Here is a 12,212-nt window from a genome sequence, read left to right as displayed (position 1 = left end):
AGCAGACATCAAGCAAATAGAACTCATTCTCTTTGAGTAAAGATAGTCATTACAAAGAGGGTGACAAATGACATCAAATTCCAAATTTCAAAGAAACTGAAGGGGCTTACTGAATCAAGGATTTGAATAAATCCAAAAAAATCTCTATCCGAGATTTGAATAAATCTTAAAAAGATTTGTTACAAGTTTTAAGATTTTTTTAGAAGAAATTACAGAGTTTTTTTGAAAAACGTTTTAAATTTAAATATTTATTAAAGTAATATTTTTATTTTTAAAGTACTATAATTCAATATTTTATCGCTTTATGAAATATATAGAATATATGAAAGTTAAAAAAAATAACGATTTTTAGATAATCTTTTCATTTTTTCATTTCAAACAATTTGATTTTCTTTTTAAAAATGTCAAGTAATTTTTTTTAAGTTCCAAATACCATAATAGGAGATGGTATTTCGACTCATTACTTTCTCACTATAAAATCTCATCCAAACCCCCACCAAATCCCATTTGATAGTTTTTATTAACAAAATCCATATTTTTTAATAATTTGGAATTTGGGAAAACTTATACAAATGACTAATCTAAAAAGATTGGATTTCATATTGAATTTATAAATGCTAAATACAATAAGAGTGGATTTGAAAAAAAAAAGAAATCCTCTCAAATCATGGATCCAATAAGACCCTCTGAGTTTTACAACTTGTCAAGTTGCATAGGAAAATAAATAGAGAAAACTTGGAAAAATACATTTAAATGAGATTATATTTGAAAACTACACTATATTTTTCTTGCAAACTACATTTAGGGGGTGTATTCAATTGGAAGTTTTAGGTGATTTGCAACAGAATGACAAATTCACTCTTATTCAAACATGAATTTTAAAATTTCATTTAAAATCATGTGTTATTAAATTTGACATTTTATAAACTACTCTCAAAGCAAGTGTTAGTGAAAATATTTTAAATCACGGAGTTTAAAAGTTTTCAAGTGATTTTAGAGTGTTTGGATGAAGTTTTTTAGTTAAAAAAATTAAAATTAAAATTCAATGGTTTTAGGTGATATTCTAGAGTGGTTTAACAAAAATCATTTTAGTCTCTGCAATCCAGTGAAATCATCTAAAACCTCATTAAAAATCAGATCAACTCCAATTTTAGATTGAATACACCCCTCTTATTCATAAATGAAATGGCTAAACTGTCCAAGTTTACTGTTTAGATTATTTAATATCTAACTTGATATTTTAATTGAAAACAAAAATACGTGTTTAAAAAATTTCAAACAAATTTATCAACAAATGTATTTGTTTTTAATACTCTTAATATAAAATAGAACAGAACCTTTAAAAAATAAAAATTGTGATGACTTTACCAAATAACTAAATGATCTCATATTCTAACCTGGGAATTTTTTTTCCTTGTTTCATATAGGCACACTCATGACACAATTCAAACAAATTGCTATTCTTTATTTAACAAAAAAAAAAAACAATCCATCCATTTTTTTTTAGAACCAGAGAGTATGTTTTTTTTTTGTCATCAACTCTGTGACCCAAACCAGATGATCTGTATATATGTTTACCGTTCTTAAAATGTTTGTATTATACTCCCTTTGCTCCTAAATGATCCATGTTTTGGAAAAAAAAATTGTTTCAAAAAGATGTATATTAGCCATGTTCTTTTAATGGTCGCTGCGATCAGCGGTTGCGTCAACATAAAAGCACTATGACAGAAACAAATGAATGGATTTTAAAGACGAAATCAGTCGCCAACAAGTTTCCGGAGACACAAATAGCGGACGCTGCTGTCACTGCTTTTATGGGCGTCAGATTTTTCTTTTATTTTCGCCGCAGCGATTGAAAAAGCAAATTGATATTGTTCCGCCAGCGGTGTATTTGCCGTGGTGAGAGATGTAGTTTTCGGTCGCTCTCGCTAATCACGGCGTCTATGAAACGAACACGCCTATTCTATGTTTTCTATGAAAAAATTGTAAACTTTAAGAAAATTAATTGGTTTTATTAGATTACTATTGGTTAAAAGTTGTTGAAAATTGAAAATTACAGAAAAAGAAAAATTTATTATAGTGATTTAATGTGTTTTCTTAATATGTGTGAAAACACTAAAAAGTCTATCTTTTAGGAACAGAGGGAGTATACTCTATGTTGAGAAAATGCATGAACTGCTAAAACAAAGAAACTCGATATATTTATTATTTTATTCCTTTTCTATCGCAAAAACACCAAATGGTAACAATTTCAGAAAGAAATAACTACAAAGATCACGGAAAATTTATACAAAAGAACAATCATGGAGAATAATCAAGAATTATAAATTTATATTAGTTTTGATTATAATATGCAAATCACATCAAAGCATCTTGATGGAGCTTGGGGGTACCTTCAAGAATCATTCTTGTTCTCTTCTTCTTCTTGAGAGGAGGACTGTTGACATCAAATTTTTCCTTCTTAGGGATCCTAACAAGCTTCAAATCTTCTGCACTTGTAAAGTTGCGACAGTAAAGATTCTTCTCTTTATGCTCAAAGTGGTACAGATTCCATGCCAGTTGTGATGACAATATTGTCAGCAATGTCTCATGTTCCAAGGTCAATGTGTGCCTTTGATTTGATTTTCCATTTAGGTGGGTTGTCATATACTCTGACGATATCTTTTGATATTCTGCCAGATAAGCATTGTAGAAGAACAAACATGCACATGAATGAGGCTGGACCCCGAAGACCTCTGATTTCTCACAAACCTGCCTTTCTGACTATAAAGGATGTCTCGAGTGTGATTGTTGAGTTTATACTCATTTAATATATCCACCAAGTCGTTTGTTTCTCCGTGGAATATGCAGTGACACTGCCTTTAGTAGTAGGTTAATTAAATTCATAACCATCTCCACGATTATGCAGATCACACTGCAAAATCCAAGGACACAACTTATCACCATATTTTGACATATCTAGTGGTGTCTAAACCGGTTGTCACTTTATAATTCTTTTATAGTTTGGTTATAGAAAATGGAAATCAAACCGGTTTATTTTCTATTCAATTTGGCCTTTGAATCAACTGTTATTGGGTACACATATCTACTAGAAAAAAATACATTAACAATACATTTGGTTTTTGTCCTTTGAGAAATCAAAACAGAGGAGGAATACTCTGTTCGTTCCTGAAGAAGTTGGTTGGATCGATCTTCCCTTTAACCAAACCCAACTTCTTGAAGTTACCTCTGTAATACTTCTCACCCCATATCCTAGCATCTTCAAAGCTTGTGTTGATTCTTGTGTTGTTTCCCAAATCAAGATCTCTGTAGTTCAAATAAGCTCCTCTAGGCGATGAAGAGACATAAGGAGTCATGTAGTCGTAAAGCATTCTCATCCACGTGACATGCTTGTTCATCTCCTCGACTGTATTCACTCTCCACTTCACCATGTACTGTATGTTGTAAATGTTCCCTCTCCTGTGTGGATATGGAGACTCACTTTCTGATACCTCGCTTATCTTCCCACCCAATGGCTCTAGGATCATCAGTGGAGTCTCTTGCTGGAGAAACCTTTTGGTCACTTCTTCGAAAACGTTCTCAGGAACTGGCTTTTGAACAAAGTCTGACTTTGCTTTGAAGAAAAGATCCTCGTATCTTAGGTCTCTGTTGAGCATTGTCTCTAACGGTTGTCCTGACTTCCAGTTAAAGAACATTATCGACTCGATCCAGCTCATTTCAGAACAGTCCTGAGCTCTTAATCCTATCTCAGGAAACTTCTGGTTCATCAGAGGAATCAACTTATCGACTCCACCAAGAAACAAAGCTTGGAAAGTAGTTTTGACTCTCCTTTGACCTCCTTCTACACTGTTGTCGATTATAACTCTGATGAAGAGGTTTTGGTCTAGCTCTGCTCCTATGGACTGCCATCTATGAACGAGCTTGTTCATGCTAGCTCCCATTGGATGTTGACTTATGAAACAAGTTACCTTCTCGGGAACCCTAGCGAGCTTAACCTTCCATGACAACACAACACCGAAACTAGCTGCTCCTCCTCCTCTTAGAGCCCAAAACAAATCCTCTCCCATCGTTCTCCTGTTGAGGATTCTCCCGTTCACGTCCATCAAACGCGCGTCCACAACGTTGTCAGACGCTAAACCGTGTTTTCTCATTATTGTACCGAACCCTCCGCCGCTGATGTGCCCACCAACTCCAACGCTTGGGCATATCCCTGCGGCGAAGGCGTGGACCTTGCTGGTTTTGGCGATTTTGTAGTAGAGTTCGCCGAGTGTTGCTCCGGATTGGATCCATGCGGTTTCTTCCGTGAGGTTGATGGTGATGGATCGGAGGTTAACTAGGTCGATGATTATGAAGGGTGTTAGTGAGAGGTAAGAGAGGCCTTCGTAGTCGTGACCACCACTTAGGGTTCTTACTTGGACGCCAAGTTTCTTGCTGCATAGTATTGCTTTCTTGATTTCGGTTTCGGATTTTGGTTTGAGGGTCAGGATCGGCTTTAGGCTTGTGAAATTCAAGTTGAGGAAGTTTGAGCTTGGAGATGAAGTCTCCAAAGAGGCGGTGTAGAGTCTGGAATCTGATGTGTGTTTAGTGAGATTGTTGGGGGTTTTGGAGATTGTTGACAAGCAGCTTTGAAACTGTTCTTTTGTGGGAACAGAACTGACATGTTTAGCTAAGATGAAAATAAACAGACACAGAGCTAGGTCTCTCATGTTTGTTTGTTTCTTGTGTTTGAAGTTTCAGACAAAGAAGAAGTATAGTGTTCTAGATCTTTGTCTGGTTTAGAAAGTTTCTTGAGACAAACTGGTGAGTTGCAATGAAGAAGGACAAAGAAGACTTAAATAGATTTCAGTTTTGGTGGTGTTTAGTTGAATGTAATTTTTTAATAAACGCCACTAGAAATTTAATAAGATTATTTTTGACGAGTAGCTCAAACAAAGACGTTAAGCTAAGAGTCAAAAATGTAGGAATTTTCAAAGTTTGTGATTGTGGAATAGTGACAGCCATATATGAGAACTACGCGTTCTATCAAAATATTGCAGTTTTTTTTAAACGTGGAGTCAGATACTTCCTCTTCTCCTCCCATTTTACAAAATGTTTTTTTTTTTACTAAAAAAGCAATTTTTAAAATTTGCAAATACTGGAGTATATTTTAACAAAAATTGTTATTGAAACCAGATAGTGATATATTTGTAATAGAAATTAGTTTGGGGTATGGTATAAATTTATCATTCTGAATTTGATTCATGTTAGAAACTAAAGGTTTTTTACAAAAAAAAAAAAAAAACTAGAGGTGTATTCAAAAGCTCTTTCTCAAAAAAAAAAAAAAAAAACTTGAGGTGTATTTAAAAGCCCTTTCTCAAAAAAAAAAAAAAAACTAGAGGTGTATTCAATTTAGATTTTGAAGTGATTTGATTTTAGTGAATTTTAAATGATTTTATGTGAATTAAATAATTAATATAATTTTTATTTAACAAGTTTACATTTTCATGTGAAATCATAAAAATTAATTATTATTATTTAACTAAGAAACTCCATCAAAACACTTTACAATCACTAGAATAGTCTTAGAATATAACTTATAATATTTTTATTAATAGCGGAATTTAAAGTATTTCATGAAATAATAAGTTCAATATAAATTTTTAATTTTATATTTGAAAAATTAATTCAGTATTTTAATAAACATCATTTAAACCTTCCAGTTGAACTAGTTGTTAGTATTGTTTTCTTGAAGAATTAGTAAGTTTTTGTTTCAGATATTTCCGATTAGTTTGATAAAATTATTTTTTAACATTTAAATAAAACAAAACAAAAAATATAAAACATTTTACATAATAAGACAGAAATAATATTACTTGCTAAAATATTATTTTGGCATTATTAGATGTAGACCTGCATGGCTCCAAAACAGCAAATAAATAAAAGCCCAAAATAGAGTTTTGATAGGTCTTCCTTTTACGCCATATATCCATAGTGTAAGACTAATGATTGGTTGCTTGTCAAGGTACATGCTGTATAGCTGGATATTGTTACCTAAGTACAATAAACTTAAGTTTTAAACGAATTAAACTATTAAATTACAGCCTTATTTTACGGTATTTCTTTTTGGATAACAAGGTCTTCTTTATTAACAACTAGGAAGGTGTCCGCACTTCGCACAAAATATTTTTATTGTTCTTAAATATGATTTTTAGATGATGTGATTATGCGGTCAGTATTTATTGTGAATAATATTATTTGATGTTTTATTATGTTATCTAGTAGTAGTTAATAAGTTAATATATTATGTGTTTGTCTTTTAAATATGTGTTGTTGTATGTATAATACTACTTGTTAGTGGTGAAATGAGTTTCTGATGTAAAACATATTGAATTTCAATAACTTTTTCTTTCAGCATTTGTTGATTCTAAGATTAACAGCGTCAAATTGTATTTTAGTTTTTCACATTTTTTCACATTACTCTTTTTAGATGTTTTTAGCACTTTCCCCCATATTTTGACATTGAGTCGTCACCATCTATGTATTTCCTTTACCTCTCCGGTGTGGAGTGCTTCTCACCATCACTGGAAAAAAACTCATCTCCGTGCTCTTGTTTTCCTCACCTTCTTTTTCTGTGAGATTATCTGGTATTTGTTATAGATCAGACATATTAGTTCCATGTTGTGTGGTTGTTTCTTGCGGCGTTATATGTTATTTCAGTCAATATTGATCGTTTTTTTTCTTTCGATTTTGGCTAAGGTTAGAAACTACATCTCGTTGGGTTGGGTCAGAGTTTAGTTGTCATTGATGTTGTTTTCCTCGTCGCTGGTTTGCCATCGATAGTCTTTGCTCGTCTTGGTTTTCAAGATCTGGTTTTTGGTGATCTGACTTCTATGTTCTTTTTTCATAGCTCGAGGATGACTCCACGGTTCGTTGATTTAATTTTGTCTCTTTTTATCTCTTTGTTCTCTCATCTTGTTGGACCTTTCATCGCGGATCATGTCTCTGGTGGCTCTCCCTTTCGCCATATTTGCTACTCCAAGTTTGGATAGTGTTTTTCTCTGTGTATGCTTTGTGCGCTTGGAAGGTTGTTTATGGTCTCAAGCTTAAGCTTTGGTTTCTTGGTGGTTGGCTTCCATTCTCCCACACTCAGGGTGTTTATATTCTTCTCATGCATCCTTTGGTGTAGGTGTGCGGGGCTAGTCTTTTGTAGCTTTGGTTTCTTCTATTCAGAGTTTTGTGGTTCTTCGCTGTCATGGGCGCCTTGTATGTACTTGTTTAGTTTGTAAGGTGTTTCTTATCTATTAGCTGGTGGTTGTGTTGTTGGTGCTTTAGACATGCGTCTTTTTGTTTTGTGGTGACTTTGTTCTTCCGATGATTATTTTTTCTCTGACCCGCTTTTTTGGTTTTTTGCGCTGGTGTTTGATCGCGATCCTTTGTGTTCCGGGGATTACTTTATCTCATATTTTATCTTTTTACTTTTATCTGACATCTGTTCTAGCCAAGACATTTCATGGTAAGATGAGAAAGATTAGTCTTCTTTGTTGATATTTTTTCAGCTCCAAATTTTTATTGAGTTAGTATTACTATGGTATTTTTTTTTCTTTGTGATTGTGGAAGTTTTATGTTTAGATTATGTATTGCACTATAATTTTTTTTTATTAGTTTGGTCATTTTATATTTTTAATAGTTAAATAAATATATAATTTGTAAATTAAATAATAGAAAATGGTAAAAAAATAATAAAATAACATATTTTAGATATGAATAAATTAAATATGTAAAATTTATTTCAATTATTTTATTTATTTATTTATTCATATTGAATTTTTGTAAACAATAAAATAAATTATGTAACTTCATACGATAATAGTTAGTGCGAAAAAGATTAGATAGTGCATAATTATAAAGTATTTGGCCAAATTGCAATAATCTAAAAAAAGAAGGACCTAAAATGTAAAAAAATACATTGATGACACGTGTCGCAAAAGCCCTCCGCTACTTGTGATAAGAAGGAAAAAACCAACTTTATACACATGGATGACCAATTAGACTTGAGTTCAAAATCAACGTAAACGGTGTGAGTTCCACAAATTTTAGGTTTTAAATACTAAGTTTTCCTTGATAAAAGGTTAGAAGCGTTTATACATATATCTGAGACACTAGAATCATGGACCAATCTAAAATATATTAAGCTGCTATAATGTGAAACAAAGAAAAGTAAACGTTTGATATTCTTGAATTCAATGAACCATAAAGTTGACAAAAAAATATTAATGGACCATATCATATATATATTTAGTTCATTATTTGATTGTCTTAAGATAACTCTTATAATGTTAAAAAGGAAATGAAACGTTAACGTCATTAGGCTTGATGTCAACTCTACGGCATACTAAAAACGTGTCATCATTCTTACTTTTTGGAAGTCTTTGGTGATGCTTTGAATTGAATGATTAGTGTTAAAAATGGATTCGTCCTCGTTGTCACAACCGCATGCACAGAATCATAATCAAAATTCGTATATGTTTGCTGTTTGGATATATATATAAAGGGGGAAAATAGTCTAGATCAAGCTGGTAGATGATGATCATGATGACGTGATTTAATGTTTTTGCTCTTCGTTAAGTTGTTATGTGAAACGTGATTTTTTCTGTAACATTTTGTTTTCTTATAACTACATTCATCACTGTACTTTTTTCAGAACCACATGTACCTAATCCTGATCATGGTTTCAAGTTGTATTATATAACGAGGACTCGTATGGGCTCCGCAACAGATAGCTCGCTCCACCTAATCATCCTATATTTAGTTAACTCATTATATAATCCTATGTTCTTTAGAAAACTTATAATGTTAATAAAGAAACGAAGCGTTTGCGTCGTTAGGCTTGATGTCAACTCTATGGTCATACTTATAAACGTGTCACCGGTTCGTACGTTCTGGAAGTCTTTGGTGATGCACTAAATTGAATGACTGGTCTTATAAATGGATCCGTCGTCGTTGTCACAACCGCATGTACATAAATTAAAAAAATTCGTACCTATCTGGATATTTATACATCCTAACAAAGAAATGCAATAGATAGAAAAAGTCTAGAATAAGCGTATAATTATATGGTAAAGTGATATCTCTTTTGTTAAAAGTAATTAGGTAGGATGACCATTCCATAATGATGCGATTTATATGTTTTTGCCGTTTTTGTTCTTCATTAAATTGTTACGTGAAACGTGAATTTTCATGTATGTTATTTTCTTATAAATAGATTCATCTCTGTCCTTTTTGCAGAACCACATGTTATTTGTTTATAAAGGATTTATCAACTTTTTCAGAACCACATATGCCTAACCCTCATCAAGATTTCATAGTTGTTTGGATAGATGAAATAAACATGAAAATATGATCTAGATAAAGCTTATACGACTCATTTTAGATTATTTTTCATCAGTTTCTTTGTATACAAACTAAATATAAATAATACTGATATGAAGAAGAATGGTTGATATATATGAAGATATTCTTTTCACACGGTTTTGAACTTTGGTGGAAACCCAAATAAAAATTCAATCAGTACAATATTTAAATTTGGGGGCTAGAATTAGCGCTTCTAAATGATTCAAGAGCATAGAATCGAAGTGGATACGGATATGTAGAAATGAAGGCTGAAATGTTTAAAACATAGAAGCTGAAACTAACTGTTTGCTTCAAAGTGTGCAGATTCAGGCGCTCCGAACTCCAACAGAAGATCTTTTTAGACAAGAACAAGTACTTCATGATAAATGGTGCTTTCTCCGTCTGATTGAGGAAGCTTACTTCAAGCAGAAGTCCAAAATAAATTGGCTGAAAGAGGGAGATCTTAATACAGCTTACAAAATAACGAAATGAGAATGAACTCAGAAATTAATATTTATATCGAACAATAACCAAAATGAAAAAGCGATACAAAAATGAGAAAAATATTGAAGATATATAGAATTAGCACGTGAACGTAAACTTCTCATAACCATAATTAAATTTTAAATTGTTAAATCATGATATAAAACCGAGCTGACATAATTTCATTGTAACCAAATAGTAGGTCTGAGATTCTTCGGCCTAAATGTTAGGTTCTTATGCGATAAATGATTTTTTGACCTAAATTATTTTAAAAAGTAGAATAAACAAATTATGTAATTGACAAAAAAATACTAATTTGAACAAGAATATAAATTTTATTTTTCCATACGATATTTCTTAAATAATTTTCATATAAATTCACCATGCGCAATGTGCAGATATTATCCTAGTTACGATAGTATATTGTTTCATTATACATTAGTCATTTTTATTTTGTTGACACAAGATTCATAAGATCAATACTACAAACATCACGAACCAAGATTTCCCTGTTTTAACGTATTAATAATGACATTCAGATATCCCACATGGCACATAACTAATACATTCCTAACTTTGTCAATTTTGGAAAAACAGTTACATTATTTGTCTAATCATCTATGAACATATAGCAAAACCAACCTCTACAAATCTACAACAGACATAAGAATGGCAGCACACTTCAAAACGTACAGAAAAACCAGATTTGAGTAGAATGTAAGGTTTTGCATTGTTAAAGTAATATCTATATATATAAAAAAATGTTTGTCTTCCTCCTGTTGCGTCACGTCATAAAATCGTTGATTGTGAGTGCGACACCTGTCTTCTTTGCCTAAAACTCTTCGTTTTATTAACTTTTGATGTGGGCTACTGCGTTTCATAATTGTTTACGGTTTAGTAGGTTTTTTGTTCACACTGTGATATAGCCCAAATACAGAGAGATAACCACTATAATGAAAACATATGTAAAGACTGAAACTTTGGAAACGAGAAGGAAAAGAAGGAGCGTACCGTGAGTTTCTGGATGCTACTGACTTAGCCTTGGTTGGAGGTGATATCAACGGTGAGAGTTCATTTCGCCGCCACCTCCGGTAACTCAATAACATTCAAGAGTTTAAAATTATTGGCGATGGGTTTTGCAGAATATGAAGAGGCAGAGGTAAGAGGATGATGAACAACAACACTGAAGAGGTTAAAAAAAAAATCGAGCCAATTATTAAAAATATTCCACAGTTTAAGCGGTGGCGAGTAAATCAGATCGGTTTCTCAATTCCGCTATGACTCGATCAAGAGAGAAATATAGTTTTTTTGTCCAAAGAAAGATAGATATTATCAAAGCAAAGATTGCTCCGAACGAATCATAAGGAGATAAGAGAAGCAATCAAAAGTTTTTATTTCATTTTTTAATTAGTTATTGGGAATTAACATTAATAGAAGTGCCATACACGCGCAGAGACATGCGTGTTGGTGAGATATGAGATACAAATTTTAAACTTAAAAGGAAAATAGACAGGAAGCAATTGCGTTCAATTCCCATTGGATCTTTTCTTTTGAGCCGTTTGTTTCAAAGAAAAACGACATAACATAACCAGATTTACTTCGGTTTAGTTTAGATTCGATTTAGCTTAAACGCATGCATGATTTTAAGCTACACAAGTTTCATTCAATAAATAAATCAACGGAAAATTTTATTGTAAGAAATTGGGTTCATTGAAATTCATAAGACATAAAACAATAAATAATTAAAAATAATTTTATAATTATCTAGCTACTTATATTTATATAATATTTATATATCAAAATAACATAAATATATAATTATAATTAATATTTAAATAAAAAATCCGGGCGTAGCCCGGGCCGATCCTAGTATGTTAAAAAGTAATATATAGGTCACAGATCCAACAAGTAACTAATACTCAGTTTCGTGTTTAAATTCACCATAAAAAAAAAAAAACAATCTCATTTCACGGAGCAAGAAAACAAAAAATTGGATGATTTTCCAATCATTTTCAATGAAGCAGACAGCAACAATGAGGAGAACAGTGTTATACACGAGTCAGCAATGTAGGCGGCTCCCAATACAGCGAAACAAAACATTTATTTTGACTTTAATTTTTTAAAATAGTTAATATTATCGATTATTTTAGTTTTTAAATGTTCTAAACTACATAAGCATAAAATATTTGTTCTGAAAGAATTGTTTTAAATTTTTATAAATCTCAGGGCCTGCAAAACAAAAACCCAAGATGTGCAATTTAAAGTCACCACAAAGGTTCGAACTCTGTTATTAAAGAAAATAGAGTGAAGTCCAACATAATTTCGTTATCTTTGTTAGAGTAAGCAAAGCCACCCAGTGA

At 32.0% G+C, this 12,212-nt stretch overlaps 1 protein-coding gene across 1 annotated transcript; it reads right to left on the bottom strand.

Annotated features, from left to right (window-relative positions):
- Positions 1-3,017: 3,017 nt before the first annotated feature.
- On the bottom strand, positions 3,018-4,854 carry LOC106375689 (berberine bridge enzyme-like 22). The gene has a single exon (XM_013815665.3). It carries the CDS (start codon positions 4,704-4,706, stop codon positions 3,138-3,140), a length of 1,569 nt encoding a protein of 522 aa, XP_013671119.2. The 5' UTR covers positions 4,707-4,854; the 3' UTR covers positions 3,018-3,137.
- Between the last annotated feature and the right edge of the window lie 7,358 nt (positions 4,855-12,212).

This window comes from Brassica napus, chromosome C1 (genome assembly GCF_020379485.1).
Source record: "Brassica napus cultivar Da-Ae chromosome C1, Da-Ae, whole genome shotgun sequence".
NCBI classification, from domain to species: domain Eukaryota; kingdom Viridiplantae; phylum Streptophyta; class Magnoliopsida; order Brassicales; family Brassicaceae; genus Brassica; species Brassica napus.
The sequence above is the reverse complement of the archived record's forward strand: the minus strand, read 5'-3'. Positions and strand labels throughout refer to the sequence as shown.